This window comes from Vombatus ursinus, unplaced genomic scaffold (genome assembly GCF_900497805.2).
Source record: "Vombatus ursinus unplaced genomic scaffold, bare-nosed wombat genome assembly UNPS02014847.1, whole genome shotgun sequence".
Taxonomy (NCBI): domain Eukaryota; kingdom Metazoa; phylum Chordata; class Mammalia; order Diprotodontia; family Vombatidae; genus Vombatus; species Vombatus ursinus.
Window position 1 is genome coordinate 6,490,486 of NW_020954625.1, and position 22,248 is coordinate 6,512,733.

The 22,248-nt window shown below is 36.6% G+C and overlaps 1 protein-coding gene across 1 annotated transcript in view; it reads right to left on the bottom strand.

Moving 5' to 3' along the window:
- MYPN (myopalladin) overlaps window positions 1–22,028 on the bottom strand; it is a 97,679-nt gene extending 75,651 nt beyond the window's left edge. The window contains exons 1-2 of the mRNA XM_027840693.1: window positions 21,973–22,028; window positions 3,069–3,980 (exon numbers count right to left, since the gene is read on the bottom strand). Coding sequence (XP_027696494.1) covers window positions 3,069–3,976 — 908 coding nt within the window. The 5' untranslated portion in view covers window positions 3,977–3,980; window positions 21,973–22,028. The remainder of the gene's footprint in view (window positions 1–3,068; window positions 3,981–21,972) is intronic.
- Window positions 22,029–22,248: the final 220 nt, after the last annotated feature.

Here is a 22,248-nt window from a genome sequence, read left to right on the forward strand (position 1 = left end):
TTCCTGGGTAGCACCAGCTGGGTGATGCCTCTTCAGCAACCTTAACCAAGTTCAAGAGTTCTAGGATCCAGCTTTCTAGAGTGAAAAAGGCAGTTCTAGGCAATGCCAGCTTTTTGTGGAGAAAAAGATAATTCAAGTAATCCCGCAGCTTGAGTTTCAGACATGACATGAAACAGCAAAAGACCTGGGCTTTGCCCTCCACCATTAACAAGGGCTATTTTGACGGTGTAGGGCTTATGAGAAGAGGGTTGCCACTCTAGCAATTGCATTTCTCTTCCAGAGGAGTTTAAGTTCTTAGGACAGTACCATAAAGTTACATACCTGTGTGGGTCTCTGGTAAAAGTAGGTCTCACTGAAATGTTGGGGGCTTGCCTCCCTAGCAGCCCCAAGTTTGTTTCCTTTTAGAAGCCAATCCACAGAGTGATGTTGTGAATCTGGAAGATCCTGGGGGGAAAGTGGGACTCACCAGACAGGGAAGTCAAATGGACTACCTGATAAATGCTTTTATTATCTTGACTAATTGTATAAGAAGACAGGCCTCTTTTACCCACACCTGTGGAGAACTAGATGTGTGCTGTATTCAGGTATTTCCCAGAGACAACTCAGGGTGGGGGCAAAATTAACCAAATAGATATGATCTGGGGATGTGAATAACAGGACAATAGCTTGAGAGGGTAGCTGGGCTCAATTTGCCTAGTTGTTTCTTTTTCTTTGGATGATAGCTGAATATGTTTCAAGGCAGAGGCAGATCCAGTAGAGGGAGAGAAAACGGAGATGAAAAAGAACAAGGGTAATTAAGGGCACAAGGTCCCAAAGGAGATAGAATGGGATGGGAACAAGGGCACAGTTAGCCTTGGCCATATTATCTTCTGAGACAGCAGTGTAGGAGGAGAGAATGGATAAGATGGAGTAGCAGATTTTAGATAGCTCACACAGATTGACTAATCTCACTGTAGTCGGAAGTGAAAATTATCAACTGAAGGAAAAGATTATGAGTCTAGAATTGGGAACTTGAGGAGACAAAGTTTTGAAGCTATATCTGCAGAACTAGACAATTAATCAGAAGACAATAAAAGGATTTCTGGTAGAGTCTTGAAATTTCAGTTGAGCTTTAGAAGCATTAATTTGTAGTGGACCCACTCAGCATAGTTTTACAACTTGAAGGACGTTATACCTTACTAGGGTTTGGGAATTAGCAGGGCAAAAATTGCAGAAAGACAAGGGAGTGAGGAATTCAAGGGTGAAATAGAATATGGAAAATATGGGATGACTTAATTTCTACTTTGCTTCTGATTTTTCTATGAGGGAGAATGATTTTCAGATTGTGAAAGATAGACTAAAAATGGGTAATATGAAATTGGAATTCCAAATGAGTAAGGTAAGAGATTAATAAGTAATGGTAAGAGATTAAGGCCTCCCTAAGGACATGAAGTGTGGCATAGTGGAAAGAGAACTGGACTTTAAGTCGAAAGTTCTGGGTTTGAGTCACTCAAAATTTCCAGGTCTATTTCCGGTAAAATGAGACCCAATGATCTTAAAAATCTCTTTTTGGCATTAACAGACTATGATTTAATGTGGCCTAAAAGAACTACATTACAAGGTGCTGGGGGGTATGAATGCTAGATTGCTAAGCAATTGTGGTAAAAAGAGAGAAAGGTGCCATAGGACTGGTAGAGGGAAAAGAATGATAATGGATTTTCATATAGTATTTTAAGGTTTGTAAAGCATTTTACATAGATTATCTCTTTGAGCTTCATAACCATGCTACAAGGCAGATATTGAGAAAGCTGAGTGGTTCAATGACTTGCCCAAAGTCACACAGCTAGTAAGTATAAAAAGTAGAACTCAAACTCAGGACTTTCTCATTTGAGTCCAGGCTTCTATCCACTACTTCATGTTGTTATTCCTATGGTAAATCAACAAGCACTTTTTAAGTACTTGCTGTTTTTCATATACTGTGCTGGGCAATGGCCACCATTTTTCTTTTAAAGAAAAGAAAGTACATACTTCTGACTTGATGAATTTCCAACTAGTTAAACTTGATTTCGATTCCCAGTAAAATTCTCAAATGGATCATTAGAGATAGTTCTTAAACAATCAAAAAATAAAGGGTTATATATTATAAGCTAGCAAGAGTTCATTAAGAGCAAGTCAGCCAGACTAACCTTATTTCCTTTTTGTCAGGACTTCTAGATTAGATTTGGGAAATGCCCTGGAGAAAATATATTTGTACTACAGCATAGCATTTAATAATGTTCAGACTGTATGTTTAAGTCTGATTTAATTTAATAAAAGAAATATTTATTAAGCACCTGCTAAATGGAAGACACTCTGATTTGAAATCTAATCATTAATTACCTTTTAAATTGAGAATATTACTCTTATTTCAGTATTCTTATCTTTTTTTAAAAACATAAATAAAATTCAGGTATGTCTTTTAATTTCATAATATGTACATATATAGATGCATAGGTACAAACATATGCACAAATAATATTGCATACTACATAAGATAAACTGAAACCATGACTATTTCAATTCTTTAAAATGCCCATTAGTTGAGAAAAAATAGTTCCTGCTCATCTATTTGGCATGTTAGGTGCTAACCCACCAATGAAGGAGGAACGCCTTTAAGCTATCAGTGGCAATGAAATAAAATCAGCTAAGTATACTATAGGTAGGTGTTTAAAAGAATGAAGGAATCTTTTTGCAAATTAATCTTATTAGGATTGACTGGCATTTCCCTAACTATAAAAGTAATTCATAATAAGCAAAATTTGGAAGTATGTAACAGTATCCCTTTATATTGGCTTATAACTTAGCTACAATATTTATTCTAATAAAATATCAGCCACAAATAATATAATCTTCTTTTCTTCTAAAATTCAAAGAATACTACTGGCTTGGATATTGATGGTAAATACATTCTCATAGCTACAGGCTTCAGGTTGTGACTATTTTACCAATAGAAGTAACTCATTTTGGTTACCCAACTACTCAAAACTCAGTCACAACAGGAACATCGGAATTGCTAGAAATGAATTGCTAAGATGGTGGGACATTTTTACCTTACTTGAGGTGGTGGAATTCCTACTACTATACAGTCCAACTGCACTCTAGTTCCTTCTGGAACTTCTCTGCTCCGTAGCTTCTGAGTAAACCGTGGTGGTTGTCCCAGAGGCTCTTCATAGTACAAAGATGAAGGCGATGAATCCGGGGTGACATCGGTACTGGTTGTTTCACTGGTAATTCGCTCAATTTCCTGAAGTCTCTCAGCCTCCTGCTGTTCAAGGGCATGATTCACTTCATTATCTTGGGTGTCCTGAGGAATGGGGATGGGAATAGAAGATCTTTCCCGTCTTTCGGACTGACCAGAAAAACTGGTACTGTTTTCCTGTGGGACTTTACTTTGAGAATCCAACTTGTTTTTGTGGTTTTTGCAGGCGCGCGGTCTGATTCTTTTGGAGCTGTGGGCTTTGAACAGAGAAGATAGCTCTTCAATGAAATCAGCAGCCTTGTTTAGGAACACCTTTTTAGACTGGGTTTCTGAACTGTACTGCGGTTTCTTTGTCTCTTGAGTGCTTTCTTTGGAGTTGGCTTGAGTCTCAGGGCGATACTGGTAGAAGTTAGGATCAGAACTTGATTTACTTGAATTTTTCGCCTGATCAGAAGAAATATGTTTTCTAGATTGGGAATCATCAGGTTTGCTATCCACAGAATCTTGATTGATGGCTAGTCTTGCCAGATTGACACTTTCATCTAATTCTTCTTGACTCAGGAAGGCAGAAAGATCTGGAAGGTCATCTTGACCCCCTCCTCCTCCAGCAGCTCCAGCAAGACTCCCAAAATGGAAAGGATTGGGGGTAGACTCTGCCCGACTTCTCTCGATGTTTCCCTGATGCCTGGTTTCAGCTAAATAGCTTTCCCTTAGAAGCTGGGATATGGAAGTGGAAGCTTCTATGTTGTCGTCTTGCATGCTGCTAACAAAGTGAAAAAAGAAAAAGAAAAGGAAAAAATAACAACAGGATGATTTGGGGGAAGTAGCAGGTCTATATTTAATTTTACACAATAGATTCTTAAGAACATAAACCCCAAATGAGACATACTCTTGGTCAAATAGTGATGGCACCTAATTTATATCAAAGAGATTGTCTAAAGGTCTGGCTCTATTATCTTATAAATTACAAAATAAATTTAAACTACATGATATTTGACTAGAATTGGGAACACAGAATTAGTCAACAAGTAACAAGCATTTATTAAACACTATTTAAACACTAAATTATTAAGTAAGATAATTACCATCACAATCCTGTGATACCACATGGTGTTTCAAATCAGTCCATCAATAAACATTTATTAAGAGCCTACTATGTGCCAGGCACTGTGCTAAGCCTGGGAATACATAGAGACAAAAGAGCCCTCAAGGAGCTCACAGTCTAATGACACAATTATAGTGAGAACAAATGCAATTCTCACCCACACGTTTACTTCAATTGTAACAGAAACTGTAATTACAGATATGGATACATGGCAAATCTGAACTGATCACCAAATTGGATAGTCAATCTCACTCAGGGAAGGTCTATATACACAGGGACTTTTATCTTTTGACCAGAAACAAGGTATGTAAGTTTAGTTTCCTGATCAGTCCAGGGGTGGGGAACCTGCAGCCTTGAGGCCCCATGTGGCCCTTTAGGTCCTTGGGTCAGGCCTTTTGACTGAGTCCAAGTGTTACAGAACAAATCTTTTTCTTCAGGGGATTTGTTCTGCAAAGTTTGGATTCAGTCAAAAGGTCACACTTGATGACCTAGAGGGCCACATGTGGCCTCAAGGCCAAAGGTTCCCTACCCCTGGAATAGACATTATCACTGTGCACTTTAGTTATTTGAGGATTTTTTAAATCATAAATGGAATTGTTTCTATATGATGAGTACTAAATTTTGAATACTAAAAAAACTGTAATGTTACAGGATTTCATTTTCCAAATGCTGGTACTAACATTGAATGTTTTTCTTTGTTGAGTAGTTTGCTGTAAGGAAGTACTTTTATATCTTCCTAACTTCTTATAGAGGTGGAGATTACCGGTATGGAACATTGCGTATAATGTTATACTTTTTCTATGTTGGTTAGTTTTGCTGAACTGTTTCTCTTTTTATTGTTTGTTATAAGGAATGGATGATTCTCTTGGAGGTTGAGGGAAAGGGATATATTGAGGAAAACACATGATGAAAGACTTCAGGAATCTCATCAATGCAATGACCAATCCTGGTTTCAGAAGACTGATGTTGAAGAATATTTGCAGCCTCTTGGCAGATAAGTGATAGACAGAATAACAGGTACAGAATGAGACATATAATATCTGACGAGGTTAATGTGTGAATTTGTTTTGCTAGACATATTTTCCAGTGGGGTGGGGGAGCATTTTGGAAGAGAGTAGGCAGGTATTGTTACTGATGTGATAGAAAAAAAGAAAAAGTGAAGGATTTTTAAAATACAAAGAAGAAAGTGGAAGTTCAAAAGATAACAAAGAGAAGTAGGGCAATGTTGATATTGTATTGTGTTTAAAAAAAAACAAAAACAACCAATCTGCATGTAATAGAAACTCATGATTTCACAACTGCCTTTTCTATTCTTTGTATATTGAAATGTGAATATTGATGTTCCTAATAAAGAAAAAACTTATAGACAAAATAAACATGAGTGATATAAACACAGAAATTCTCAATAAATGTTTACTTTAAAACTCATAAAGATGCAGTTCTCAATCCTTACGTAGATCTTATAAGGAAAGAAGAAAAGCAAATCTCCAAATTCCAAGGAAATAAAAAGACTTTTATATGATTTGTGACTAGACACTTACAAATATGTCCATGTCTGTTTTAGAACATTGTTGTTGTTGTTGTGATTGTTTATCCTGAGTTCTCAAAGAGGACCATGACATCAGGGAGATGATGCCATGACATGCAAGTGAATTGGATTTAAGTGAGGGAGGCCTATGCAGAGTCACCAGTCTGACTTTCTCCTCCCAGATTGATTTTTTTTTTGACTAGATAAAGAGGCTACTCTCTGCCTCAATTTTTTTTTTATTAAACCTTAATCACTAAATGGGCTTTGTCTCATTGACTGATACCTGTTTAGAACATAAGACTATATATAGGAATTATTTTTTTAAATGTGGTTTATATAGTAAACCATTTATATAGTACTGAAATTGATTTTAATTTATATGTGCTTTACTATTTACAAATTACTAGCCTCAAAACAACCTTGTAAGGTAAATATTTTAAGTATTATCACAATTTACATTTACAGCCTTAGATAGGTCAAGTAATTTTGGAGGTCAAGCAGTGTTTGAGTTGTAGACACTTGTAGAATCCAAGTGTTTCTGTTTTTGTTTTTGTTTTTTTACAGTTTTAACAGTATTCTTTATTTATACAAATCACTACATTTCCCTTTCCTGAATATAGAGTAAAATGAGATTCTTTCCTCATTTATCAACAAACTTGTCACTATAATCCATTAATGAGTAAATGGTACCAGACTATTTGTTCACCTGCCATACTCCCAGTTGGATTGGGGTCTCTATTATTACTATTTTCTAGACCAAAAAAATGAAGCGTCCTGACTCTTAATCCAATGGTTTTTCCACCATGCCAGTATGCAGACAAAAGTACACAAAATTCTTTTGGCATTATGTAATGCAAACTATTTTCCCTTAAGGAAAATACTAGAACCTATGAGGGTTGTCCCTAGGAAGCTTGGGGGAAGAGCAAGGTGGGACGGCAATAGCCAGTCAGAAGTGGTGGGAGTCAAAAGGACATTAGCACAATAACTCCATACAAAACCAAACTGGAATTGTATCATTTTGGTCACCTAGTTCCTCGAACTCTTGGAAAACCTTGGGCAGTATTTTGCTTGTACTGTCACACTTCTAAAATGTAATTCTGGAACAAGTCATTGTTCTGGCCCCTGACCCTTGACTGATGGTTACCTAACCTCAAACCACTCCCTAATTGTTTCTGGCCCCTCCCTACCCTTCCAGGTTGCCATGACTCAGGTCAGGTCATCCCACTGGTAATGAAGCCCAAGCCACAGAGTGCCCTTCTTGGTGACTGCTCCTAGCCTTGCCCCCGGGTAGAACCAGAAGAAACAATATAATCAGTCTAATTATTTTATTATGCTTTATTTTATTATAATATATGAATTTGTTTTGCTTGATTATACATATTTGTTAAAATGCTTTTATTTTCCAGTGGCATGGGGGAGCATTGTGGAGGACAGTGGGCAGGTATTGATACTGATGTAAAAAAAGAAAAAGTGAAGGATTTTTAAAATACAAAGACGAAAGTGGAAGTTCAGAAGCTAACAAAAAGAAGTAACAAAATAAATATTATATTTCATTATATTATAAAAAAATTAAAACAAATATGTTCATCTTGATCATCTCAAATTATTTATTCTGAATGATTTGGGACTATTTCCAAAACTCAAGTCCATTCTTAAAGAATGAAGATTTGCTACCTGAACTTACAGGTTTTGGAGGAGCCCCAAAATAGCATAAACAATAATATCAGGATCAATGTGTACTGCCTTGTGAGGTGACGCTTTATTTATTTATTTATTTGCTTTTTGGTGAGGTGATAGGGGTTAAGTGACTTGTCCAGGGTCACACAGCTAGTAAGTGTTAAGTGTCTGAGGCTGGATTTGAACTCAGGTCCTCCTGACTCCAAGACCAAACCTCTATTCACTATGCCACCTAGCTGCCCCTGTGAGATGACTATTTTGAAGGTGGCAATGCTTACTCGGTTGTATAAGTTTGGGCATATCTATTTTAAAATTAGTCACATTCTTTTCATACTTTTATCTTGCAGAGTATTACATAGTATACTTCAGACTGATTATTATACCTAATGATAGCATGTGGTTATGCAGTCCTTGATAGTTATTAAAAATATCTTCCTCACAAACTTCAGAGGTAGGTAGGGAAAGTATTATTCACATTTTTTGGATAAGAAAACTGAGGCGTGGAGAAGTTAAATGATTTGTCCAAGGCCTTCCAGTGAGTGGCAACCTAGGTCTGACTCCAAGACCAAACCTCCTTCCATTTCATCCTATTGTCTTCTACCTTTCCTACCCCCTTTTCTCCTCTACTTCTAACAGGGTTAAATGTCAATCTTGCTTTAAGTCTTCTTTGATCTAGATGGACTAAAGACTAAGTATAATATGGTGAAAAAGAGCAGGGAACCAAGAGCTTATTTACCATGTACATTAGATAAATAATTTAGTCCCTCTGGGTCTCAGTTTCTTCACTAGTAAAAGAAATGGTTTGTATTGGATGACTTCTAGGGTCCCTTCGAGCTCTCAAGCTATAATATAAATTGGCATTAAAAGTCAAGTTCTATTTGTCAAACATATTATAATAATTTACTCTTGGTAGATATGGTATCTGTTGATGTGGCAGATATTAGAAGCACCATATTTTGAATATGATGATAATAATACAAGTTAACTCTATGGACCCACAAAGTTTTCCTCCCATTCTCTCCCAACCCTCACCCTCAATATAAATATACATTTTCATTGCTGATTATGTTTTCCTTTCTTGGTTGTCATTGTACTACACCTGCAATTCTAAGGGTCACTGACCACAAATAAGGATTAGAGTCACTGGATATGTGCATAAAAGTAAGGCTAACATAGGTTAAGTTTATCATGCCCCAATTTAGCCTAATAGATTTAAGAGCTAGAAGAGATCTCAGGAGACAGCTATTCCAATCCATCTTTCAATAGATGAGGAGAATAAGGCCCAGGAAAAGGTTAAGGACCTTGCCAGGGTCACACAGGTACAATAAGGAATAGATCTGGGATTGAAATCTAGGTAGGTCCTTAGACTCTGAATCCAGGACTTTTTCTGTTGGGTTATGTTGCCTTCTGATCCCATGACTCCTGACACAAGAACATCTGAGTGAGTAGGAAAGGGCAGCGAAGGTCTCATCAAGGACATAGTTATTACTCTTGCCTTTCCGATAGTTATCATCATGGAACCCTTTAGTGTTCTTTGTGCCCGAGACCTTTGGCAGCGTACAGTATGGCCTGACACACAAGACACAAGGAACCCAAACATACCCAGGGAAAGCCACCCAGGAATACAAGACCCCTACAACAGCAATACTGCTTTGCCATGAAGAGGTATCACCCAGCTCTTGTTCTCTTATTACCCCTTTGCAGGACCATCTCAGGGGACATGATATAGTAGAGTGGACCCAGTCAAAAAATCTTATTCCTCTTAGATTGATATGCTACTTTCAGTCAGCTGCAGCATGGAAGAAAAGCAAGTATCTTCCTCAAGGCTGCTTTGAGCAGTAGTTTTTTCATCCTCATAGCTCAGTTGTCTTACCTTCTCATGGTGATTGTTTCCTTGAAAAATTATGGGAGTAATTTTTATTTTTACTTCTATTTTCTCTATATAGGATTCTTTTTGTTTAAAGAACTTATAAATGCTTTACAAACATTCATTCTTTTAATATATCCCTGAAACAAATTTCTTACCTTATTTTGTACTAGAGTTCACCCTACTTCTAGTGATTTAAATCCTTTCAAACTCAGGCTTAATATATACTCTACAAAGATACCTACTAGATGCAGGGCAGAAATTCTGAATTTCTTTTTTTTTTTAATTGAAAAAAAATTTTTTTTAGGCAATTGGGGTTAAGTGACTTGCCCACAACTAGTAACTGTTAAGTGTTTGGTCTGAGGCCAGATTTGATCTCAGGTCCCTCTGACCTCATGGTCAGTGCTCTATCCACTACACCACCTAGCTGCCACAGAAATTCTGAATTTCTAATTCAGAATATAATGCAATGACTTTAGTTTTAAAGCTATTTTGTCAAGAGTTTCTAATAGTGTAAATCAAATTTACAGTACAGTAATTTTAGTGAAGTTTATTGATAGCTGTTTTCTTTTATATACTTAACAGATCTTTGAACTATCTTGATTTTGGAAATTGAATCTGCATTTATTGTGATACTGTAGAGAAGCATTATACTAGAAATTAGGAGTCTAATTCTGGTTGTGTACAAACTGGCACAGTGACCTTGTTGGACTCACTACTTTTTGGGGCCCTCAAGTGCTTATGTTGTAAAATGAGGGGATTAAGCTAAATGATTTGTAGGGTCTTTTCAAGACCTAAGATTCCATGACTAGATTGTTTCTGTCCCTTTTCCTTTCACTCTTTTGGCAGTCATACTATAAAATCCTCTCCACCCAATCTTCTTTTTTTGGGGGGCAATTTGCCAGATTCCTAGAAGGTTATAGAGGCCTGGCCTACATATTGGTCCACACATATTATTGCTTTTAAGTTATGATTCAAAGGGTGCCAAATGGCTCACCTATCTCTTGCTGTCTTTTCCATCAGTCTGCCAATGCCTGAAATTCCCACCATTAGAATCACTATTTGGGCTAATGTACTGTCTTCAGAAATCCCTGTTAAAATGTAAATATATTACTTAAGATATGTGTAATACATTAACTCATTAGCAGCCACTGTCACATGATAATAATATAATAGCTACATTTATATACAACACTTGCTATGTACCAGGTACTGTACTAAGAAATTTATAATTATTATTTCATTTGATCCTCACAAGAATCCTAGGAGTAGGCACTATTATTATCACCATTTTACAAAGGAGAAAACTGAGGCAGACAGTGGTTGAGTGACTTGCCCATGGTCATACAGCTAGTAAATATCTGAAGACAAATTTGAACTCAGGTCTTTCAGACTTCAGACCCAGTTCTCTACCCACTGCACTGGATGATCAGTTTTGGTCACACAGGTAATAAGGCCCTAAGGGAATGAAAATTTTAAAAGGCAAACTTTGATAAGAGCAAGTGAGAGGAAAATAATTGTTCACATTTATATGGCGGGTTTTATCATGTTTTACAAAATGATTTCTTCCCAACAACCCTGTGAGGCAGGGAGTATAAGTATTAACATCCTAATTTTACAGAAGGGATTCAGAGAGTTGAGTGACTTGCTCAGGGTCACACACTGATAATGATGGAACCAGAATTTGAGCCCTAGTCTCTATTTCTTCTACAGAGGCAGCTGGGCAGTCAGTCAGAGCTGTGGCTATGTTCAGCCATAAATAAAGTTTGACTGAATGCTATTGCTCAGAAATGTCCATAAAAAATCAAAAGTCAAAGTTCATCAGCATTGCTTCCTTTTCAGTAACTACATTTGTTTTTGAGTGACTACAGTCCAAAGTTTATCAGCCTCTGCTCTCCTCTGAAGTGCCTTCAGGCCAAAAAAAGCCAAGGTGGTTTCTTATTTGCAGAAATAAAAAGTTTTTGAGTTCCCTGGGGCACCAAGGCAAATCTTAGACATGAATATTAAGTTCTTGAAAGTTTATCTTCACTCAGTTATCTCCCCTTCAAATATTCTTCAGGAAGTTCTTCCAGCTTAGGAACTTTCATTTAGTAAGGGACAGCCATTAAGCATGAAGTCTTTAGGGGGTGGGAAGGGCATTTTTATAGCACCTACTATGTACCAGGCATTGTGCTAAGTGCTGTACCCTGCAAAGTAGGTACTGTTATCATCCCCATTTTACAGTTGAGGAAACTGAGGTAGACAGAGGTAAAGTGACTTGCCCGAGGTCACACAGCTAGTGTCTGAGGCCTTATTTAAACTCAGCTCTTCCTGACTCCAGGCCCAACACTCTATCCACTGAGCCAGCCAGAGCTTAATCTTATCTTTTAACTATCCATGAGAAAAGGATTTACTGCACTAATTAATAGTACAAAATAATTGCCAAGGAAGTCCTTAACCTTATAAAAAAACCAAAATTTAAGGTCAAGAAAAACACTCATTTATATGCAAACAATATGTCATTTCTAAAATTCCTTCTCATATATATTTTAAACTCTATAAAATATATTTTATTAGCATCATTTGATTCACTATTTATATTTGAATATGCTCTTAACTTAGTATAGCTGAACTAGTAACATTGAGTCTAACAAATGTTAATGGAAATGGCTGTAGCAGGAGGCCAGGCACTACCCCTGGTATAAAATACTTTAAATGGGTCTCCCTACCCCCTCATGGCCAATAAATGAGTGAAATGAGCACCTCAGTGAGTCCAGTGAGAAGGGACAGCATGAATACTGAGGGTCAGCAACTTAGAAGACTTGTCACAAACTATTCTTCAGTATAAAATTGGATACTCAGCGAATCTGTGCTTCCATGTTGGTGAATAAACATGGATCTCATCAGAAGGCTGTGGAAAGCTGTAGTTATGTTAGAAGAGTCTACAAGGTAAATGTGCTAGTGATTGAGACTGCTTTCTTCCTCCATGAGACAGATGTAACTATAATTAACGTTTTGTCTAAGCTGGTCCCTAACTTTTTGTCACGAGGCACTTCTAGTGTCAGGTGAAGCTTGGATAACAATGATTAAGATGTAGTGGGAGTGCTCTACCAACTTCCACATTTCTTTTATCCAAAAGGGATAGCTATTCTTAGAGAAATAACAACATATGTTATGCTTCTAGCTTTTTCAAGAGGCAAAATACAACTTTGTGCCCAGTGTGGTTTTAGGGGCAATTTTATGAGAAGTTTCCCATCTATCCTCTATAACCTCATTAGGCCATAGAGATAACCATGGGTTTTGAAGGATATACCAATAGAGCACAAACTTGGCCAAATTTTACCAAACTGGAAAGTTTTGAATATGGGCGTACTGCCAGACTGTCTGCCACCTGAAGGCCAGTGTAAGTACAGAGAGGCTCATCACTAGAGACTTGGTTGCTCACTGGTGGATTCTTAAACAGAATAATAGGATCTCAAAATTGGAAGGGAAAGATCCTGTACATGAATGAGGATCCCTTAGACAACAACTCCAACAATTAGTCATCCAGTCTTGACTTGATAACCTCAAGTAAGAGAGGACCTTGCTCCCTCCAAAATAAGCCCATTCACCTTTTGGACAGCTCTAATCATTAAATAGTTGCTCTTTCCATCATGCCAACATATGGCTCTCTGCAACTTCTACACACTGACCCCAGGGGCAGTTAGGTGGTGCGGTGGATAGAGCACCAGCCTTGGAGTCAGGAGGACCTGAGATCAAATCCAGCCTCAGACACTTGACACTTACTAGCTGTGTGACCTTGGGCAAGTCACTTAACCCCACTGCCTACCAAAAAAAAAAATATCCAGCAACATTGGCCCCAGATCTGCCCTTTGGAACCAAGTGGAATAAGTCTAATCTCTTTTCAACATGCTATCCCTTCATACATTCAAGAGAGTCATAATTTTTTCCATTTCCCCTTTTCCCAGCCATTAGTGACCAACGAAGCAGATTAAGAACACAAAAATGACCTTCAGCCTTTCCACAGAGATGCAAAAAATAGTGCTAAATATAATACCATTTTCAGGTTCTTACAAATAATAATTCAATTATTGGTACTCTATAGGTGAATGACTTGTACAACAAGTAATTTGTAGTTTGTATATAACTGAAAAAATTGAATTAAATCTAGATCGATATTCTCATTATAAATAAAACTACAAGATATGAAGAACTTCCAGTGGAATGGAAGGACGGCTCACAAGTTCTCCTTCCAGGTGGATAAATAAGTCAGGAGAGTGCTTTTGACGTATGCCTATACGAGAGAAACATAACTTGTCCATCTCACCTAAAAGTGTTCATGATAAATACTGGCAAAAGGATTACCATGAAGATGGTTACAGCTTAAGCACCAATATCTGTTGTGGGAGGATGAAGAAGCAGTTGAAATTCTACAAAAAACCTGACAAGAATTCCCAAACTTTGACATCTCAATATTCAGTGCCTTCAATGTGAAGGTGAGAACAGGGGGAGAGTGTATGTGGTACAGTACAAAGAGAAAGACATGGTATAAGAAATGACAGAGGGCAAAGGCTTGCCAAGAACTCAGAAGCCCCATATCTGTATATTAAGAATATTTTCTCCAAGTAGAGAGTCAGGAGATCCTAGATCAGGCCTGCACAACCTGCGGGATTTCCTCTATATTTCCTCTACATTTTTCACAGGCCTGCCCAAAATCTTTTGGTGGGCCACAGGTTGCGCAGGCCGGCATGAGATATGTAGAGAGCTGAATGACATGATAAAAATTTAAATTGACTGTGTCCTAACAAACAAGAAACAACTGATGTAAATGTGATTTCTGAATCCATAGTCTGTATGTAGAAGGATACTGACTGTTAAAGCAAAAGTTAAACATAACATCAGAGCAAAGAATAAAAGCAACACTAAATTAAAACACTGTATGTAATTACTACATCTCCAACCAAACTTATTTAAATAAGTTGCTAGCTCTGAACACTGGGAAATGGATGAAGTCTCTATTGCCACTTCTCAGAAACTGAACTGATATAAAACAACCACATTAGCAAGGCAGCCAAAAGAGAATAAAAATGCCTTAACCTAGAACCTTTGATCTCTTTGAAAAATGGATAAACATAAGGGTGAAACAAGTTTAGACTACCAAACTCATTTGCAAAACTTAATGGAAGATAATGGAAGATTATTAGCAATATTATCTCATAAAACAGTGAAAAGCAGTTGAGAGGAAAATGAACTTATAGGAAACTTGTTGTTTGCCCAAATCAGCCTTCCCAAGAGTTTTCATAGATGAAACTGAAAAGACAGAAAATAGATACGAAATGGAACAGATATGCCCTCACGTCTAAAGATATCTATTCAGACTATCAATGACAGTGGAACCACCATGTTTGGACTATAACACCTTATGGGTTATATGAAGAAATAAAAATGACACTCAGTAAAACGAAATAAGAAGGAAATGTAGCTGAACCTGACCAAATATATACAGAGAAAATCCAAGTTGAAGATGGCACAATTTTAATACTAATCAATGATTAATTTTGAAGATGTCAGAAAGAGGAGAAATTTTCAAAAGGATGGAAAAAGTAACAGAAAACATTTTTTAAAGGTGACTGAGAAGACAGCAGCTACTGATTTTCTTTGGAGATAGGAAATAACCTTGTGATTTTATTGGCATAAAGAATTCTTGAGTAAAGAAATTACCTCTACCAATGAGTCAGCACCTTCTCTGCAACCTTAGGTGTTTCCTAGAGTACTGAGAGGTTAATTGACAGGCCCAGAGTCACAGAGCCAAGATGTGTCCAAGGCAGGACTGGAACCTCCATCTTTTGGGCCAGGTGTTCCACTAAGCTACACTGCTTTTATTACTGTCTTATTTCTAGAAAATATTTCTGAGGATATTCTTGATGAAAATATGAGAAGGCAGCAGGCAGGATTTTACAATTTCACACAGCCAACATCTTCACAGTCATAGCTTTGATTGAGAAGAGTAGAGGATACAAGATTCTCCTGTATTCTCTCGACATAGGGCTTTAAACGCATTCTCTCACTTGATCATAGGAGATTCCTTGAGAGAAGCAACCAAACAGATAAACTTGGTGAACAATCTTCTGATTATGAAAAATGTCCTGCTCAAATTTCAAATGGAAAAATTTCCTAGAGATTACTGAGTTTCTTCCAATGCCCCCATCTATGAATGACATTGAGCCTCCAAACAGAGTGGATCCTCATCAGTGAGATATGTGGCTACTCCAAGGGTACCCATCCACACTACAATATCTAATACAGTAAGGATGCATATTGTCCAAATATGCAAACATGCAGCTGGCTGGCAAACACTCTGAGTCACAACTACATTATTTTTGGACAGGCACTTGCAGATGGACAATGAATTAGGCCCAGAATTGAACAGAGGGTGAACAAGATCATATCTGAGAAACTGCATGATACTTTAAATAATTTCAAGCAGCTCTCTACAGCCAAAGCAAATTTGTTTGTTTGCAGCAGTAATACCTTCTTGGTGATGGTATATGGCTACAAATCATGAAACATAACCGTTTCGTTGATTCATTCATTCAACAAGCATTTTTTATCTCACAAGAGACAACATTGTAGGTTATAAAAAGGGTAATGCAAGGATATGCTACCAAATATGAATTGAGTTCAAGAAGTGATACAAAGTATGTAATGAAGGATGTGTATGACTAGAAAAGGTGGGGTAGCATATAGTGAGATTAGGAGATGATGAACGGAGAGGGAAGGTGTTACATTGGTAGTCACGAAATCTTAGAAGTCCCAAAGGACAGTCTCTAGCACACTTAGATGTTCAGTGGGGGATTTATGAAAAAACAGGGACATTGACCAGGAGGAGGCTGCAGGACTGGACTGCAATTGCTCTGGTAGAAGTGTCCATGCTGATGCAATCACAGCTTCTCTCAAATAGCCAAGTTAGTTACCCGTCTGGTCTTGCTGACTACCTCAGGGTACCTCCTTCTAGTCATCCTTCTTCAGAACAGAATGTGTGACCAGGGAACTGCTTGAAAATGTATGTAGTTTGTTTGGGGCAAACTTCACAGGTTACATGAACAAAGCAACATTTTTTTCCTAGGCCCTTGATCCTTTATGTTTTTACTTTTCGTTTTTAGCCATGGTCCAAACTTCTGAAGAGACCATATTGTTAGGGATAAGGGTAATGTACAATTATTTTTCTCTTGTGAATGTGAATGCTTAAGAAGGGGGTAGAGGGAAAAGTTGTTAGGAACTTGAAGTAGAAAGACTACTATTTTAAATTAATTGTTATGTGTATTAGTTGTGATAAAAATGGGAAAACTTAAGTCTAGTTACTTCCCTCTCCACAAAGAAAAAGGCCTATAATGAGGTTACTTTCCTTACCTTTGAGGCTACGTGGTGTAGTGGTATACAAAGAGCTGGCTTTGAATATAGGAAGACTCGGGTTCAAGTTCTGCCTTGGACACATCCTAACTGTCTGACACTGGGTAAGTCACTTAACCTCTCTGTGCTCTAGGCTACTCTGTCAGTCTATAAGTTGCAGAGAAGGTGACAGCCTGCTTTAGTAAAAGGATAACTCTACTCAGAAGGTCCCTAGGCCAATGAAATCACAGGCCTATTCTCAATCCTTAATGCACTTAAGTAACTTCATACACATTCAAATCAGTACAGCCTAACAGATAAAATTTCGGACTTGACTTGGTCAGGACCTGGGTTCAAATTCCTCCTTAGACACTTACTACTTGTGCATCCCTGGGCAAGTTATCTAATCTCTTTGATCCTATGAACCTCTTTACAAAATGAGGTTACTGTGTGACTTACACAAGATAATGTATGTAAAGTGTCATATAGATGTTAACTATTATTATATTCTTTATAACCTATAATTTGCCAATATTTAGTTACTGCTAGCAGAATAACCCCTAGGGAAAAGATGATCATCAAATTTCCATTGGCTCCCATTTCTTTGAAACTTCATTTTCTTCAACTGGAAAACAAGGCGAGCTAAACTAGATGGCTTCTCACGTCCTTCCAGATCGAGGTCCAGGAGTCTGTGACTGATTGATCATTCCTACTGTCTGCCATACCACATAACTGTTCTTAGTAGGTCCTTTGAAGAAACTCTTGCTGATTCAAAAAATGAATCTTAGCTAATAGAAACTAGTCTTAGACACAATGGATACAGCTTGTTTTTTTAGGTTTGTCTGAAAACAGCATCTGAATATTTATGAGGCAGGGTTTATGTTGAGAAAAGTCTAAACTACTTTGTTTGAAAAGTTTTAGTCATTCAGTCAACAAGTACCTATACTGAGTAAATTCAGGGTGTATAGTACTAGAGTAATGGTCACTTGAGTTATCTAGTAATGACTTAGCAAAGTCCCTTCTTTTAAGGATATGACAAATTTAAAAAGGAAAATAAGGTCAAAAAGCTGATAAATATGAAAATTATATAAGTATGTTTAGATAAGGGGATTGTATTGATGCACAAAAGAACTAGCAGAAAAGTGGGGATCAAACTGGTCAATGAAAGCTTCCTAAAGGGGGAAGGATGTGAATTTTGAAATAAGAAAGACAGGGATAAGTTTCAGTGGAAAAAGGAGGGAATTTTTAGTAGGTTGGGTAAGACTTGGAAAAGTCTTGGAAAAGAAGGAAAGGCTGGCTAGTTGAAGGATGTGGTTTAGGCACATAAAAGAAGAGAGAAGGTGCTAGCTAGCACAGAATAGTAAAGGCCACTGCCAAAATTTAATTTGGAAGGAAATAGGGGTACTTTTAAGATAGCAGTTCTTAGCCTTTTTTGTGTTTTGTGTCATGGACACAGTCTCGTGTAGCTGATGAACTCCTCAGAAAAATATTTTTAAATACATAAAATAAAATACATGAGATTACAAAGGAAACCAATTATACTGAAATATAGTTATCAAAATATAGTGAAAGCAAATGTGAAAAACCAAGTTCATAGACCTCAGGTTAAGAGATTTAGCAGATGTAATTGAAGTGGCAGGCATGGAAATGATTTTAGCTATACTTTGTAGAAAAAAATTAAAGTCACTGAAGGTGGACAAAAAAAATTAAATTAGTCCAAGAACAAAAAGGGATTTGGTAGGGGGCACAGAAAGAAACAAAAAGTTGAGGTCTTTGTTACTATTAACGAGTCACCAGAAATAAGACACTTAGCTTAGGAAATTTTTTTTAAAGAACAATATTAATTCATTTAAATCACAAAACTAGTTCAAACTCTGTAATTCACATGAAGAACAAGACCATTCATTTTCTTTCTTTAGTATTTTAACATGTGCCACTATTTTAGGTGATTAGAATGAATTAAAAAAATTTTAATTCTGTGGTGACATGAAAATGATGAAGATGTTGGATTGGGTGGTGGTTGGAATGGAGTGTCATAAAAAGATCTCAGGAAGCAAAGCCAGTCTTCATTTATGTATTTTAAAGGAATGGAGGAAATGAAGTATATAATCAAGGTTGTATAACATCATTCCAAATGTGGAGTGTTTTTTAATTCGGATTGTAGCTTTATGTACTCTAAGTTTCCTGAAAACTCCCCCAAGTATATAGAAATATTGGACTTGGAGGTAGGAAAGACCTAGATTCAAACTCTGGTTCTGATGCTTACTAATTACACATCCTGGACAAATTATTTTACCTCTCTGAGCCTCACTTTCCTCTTTTGAAAAATGTGGATACTAATAATTACCTAATAGAGTTGTTGGGAGGAAAACTTTGTAATCCTTAAAGCACTATATAAATGTGTTAATTTTTTTAATGGTAAAGTGATTCTAATTGATGCATGTGAATTCTATGGATTACAATGACATAAATATTCAAGAAATGGGCAATCTAGAAATAAATCTAAATGCTAACACTGAAATGTTAAAAATGTGTGATGTGATTTCATTTATACTTTCGTTCCCTCTAAGACAGATGTTTGATAACCTATTACTTAAAATTGCATACACATATAAGATATCTCCTTTATTATAATTTTCTAGCTTTATTTTCTCCTTTCTAAAAAAGAGGGAAAACCTATACAAAGATGTACAAGATGCCCTGAGCCTCTTCATATAATAGCATTATAAGGGTCATTTTCACACTCATATCTTCCATTACTACACAGAGTGACACTTTGGGGGTAAACCAAGGCTGTACATTACCCAGTAAGGGCACAGACAGACTCTTGGGAACATGACAATTCTATGCCTGCCCGTTTGCTGTTTTCACAACATTGTAGATGGAATAAACTACTAAGGTCCCTTCAAGGAGGATCTAATTGACCCCACCCTGTATCTACACAGGTGGAATTCTGTTCTCTAGCTAATGAGAGATGTACTCTGATTCAGATTGAACTGTAAAGGTGCCAAATGGACTCAAGAAAAGGAAACAATTAAAAGGTAAATTTCAAGGGGCAGCATTATCAAACTTTTCAACTGCAATAAAACAGAGTAGTATGATTTTGATTTTAGTTGATCCATATTACGGATGTTTCATAAAAGAGCATAATAAGGACTATGTTTTCTTATTAAATGACATGTAACACTGCTCCATGCAAGAGGAATCAATCAACATAATAGAGATTTCTTATAAATTCTAGTTATAAAGGAGGTGGAGATGATGATTACTTGTAATTTTGAAATATTCCTACCAGAAAATTAATTTTATGGCTACCTTCTGTCATAAAAACCACCTATGTAAAATAATCTCAAATGGAACACGGAAATGTTGCCTTAAAATCATCTGGTGATTTTAATGCTGAGTTGTCTTCATCATATTTATCTCCTTTACCAATATGAATGGATTTGAATGTTTACATTGTTAAATGAACAAAGGAATTTATTTTTCTGGGATCAGTCTCACCAAATCTACTTGTCATGCCGGGTTGATGTGATAAGCATATCACTACTTCTGTGTTAAGTAATTAGTTGTTTAGATCAGTGGTGCCAAAGTCAAATAGAAACAGATCCCTACAGTCCACATGTTGACTGAGAAAACCACAAATTAACATGATCTATGTTGTATTGCATTTTTATTTATTTTGTTAAGCATTTCCCAATGACATTTTCATTTGGTTCAGGCAGAAGTGGGACCGAATGGATATTCCTTGTTATCTGTAGATTGTAGTCTAGAGCAATTTCACTGAATATGCCCCTTTAAGTTACATCAGAGCAGGTGAAATAAGGTTCTATGGGGTCTTCTTAGAACTTAGAGATTGGTCTAAATAATACTGGTCTAATAATAATAATAATAAATAACAAACTGGTCTAATAATAATAATAACTAACACTACTAAGAAGACCAGAATGTTAAAAATAACATGATGAGTTCTAATTTGCACTTGCCAAGGGTTACAAGCAGAGGAAAAGCGGTGAATGCAGATTGTGACCACCTGCATGTGTCATGCTCTATTACTGTAAAGCTCTCTCATGTCTAAAATGTGGTTCTTAACCCTATTGTAAGTTATGAAATTTTAAATTTCCCAAAGCAAGGCATTAACTATTTATCAGAATTCTTATAATTCTTGTATTATATAACAGAATGTGTGGCATGTCATACTTTAATAATGTATTAAGGCAAAAAGCAAAATATGCTCAAGGCTTATTAACTAAGGAAGACTAAGAAGAGTTGCAATTGTAAACCTAGTTCCTTTAGCTATTTTTTCTTGCTGAAAAATAGTAGCTTCCTTAAATTAAGATGTAACTAAAATTTTATTGTAAAGTAATTATTTTTTTCTGATGGTATTAATGTGATGGTCATCTCTTAGGGCAGCCGGAACTCCCTATTTGGTTTATTCTCCCTTCTGAACTCTTTAATGTTTTTAAACAATTTTAAAATCAGATATGTTCCTCACTACTGCTTAATATTGTAATGTATTAGGCCAAACACTTGCCACTGACAGTCAAGTATCTTTCTGATGGAAATGAAAAGGCAGCAAGAGATAGAATAGGGGAAAGAACTAGCAATGCCCTTTGAGTAGGACTGTTTCTGCAGCTGTTGTGTACATTAATCCAGGGAGCAGATCTCTCAATACTAAATTTAGCAAGACATATCCTTTTACATGATAAAAAAATTAAAATGAAAATCTTAACTATGTAGTCATTATTTTAGGTTTACTTTTCTTTAAGAAGGAAATGGATGTTCTACTGGAATACTGTTTTACACAATTACTTGAATAGGTGGTTGAAAATGACTAAATAATACCAAATATATATACACACAGAAATATGTATACATGTATACATAAAAAATATATATAATATGTATATATGTTACCTGTAACAATTTCATTCTGATTATTTTTTTCTCCCTTAGGCCCCAAATAGGTACTAACTTTCAAGAGGTTGGGAAGGGGGGGTGACAATAACCCTCTCCAAACTTATTCTGAAGAACATTTGTTTTCTTTTTTGTGCTACTGTCTGTGATACAACACATCTATTTAGAAAAATATTCACTCTAGAAATCTATCTTATCAACAGTAATTAATATTCTGAAATACTCCTTCATCCACTGTCAGTGCTCTGTGGAGTGTTATCAAAACATATTTGTGAACTAAGTCCAAATATTACCTTTCTTTTTTTTAATTGACCCAGATGAGAATCTCCAGCCCTGGTGTTCCACAGCGATGCCAATTATCCTGGAGAACTTGAAGATGAAATGACACGAGAAACATGGGAAGTCTTCACGTCCTTGGACACAGAAAGTAGCCGTCCATAAAGAGCGAGGAGTTAACAACCTTAGTTTCAGTGAAGATGGCTGCAAGAAGCTGGACAACCTGTCACCACCGAAGCCAGAGCATTTGTCAGTTCGCAGGTCCCAAGCTATTTTGAGCTGTATAAACCATG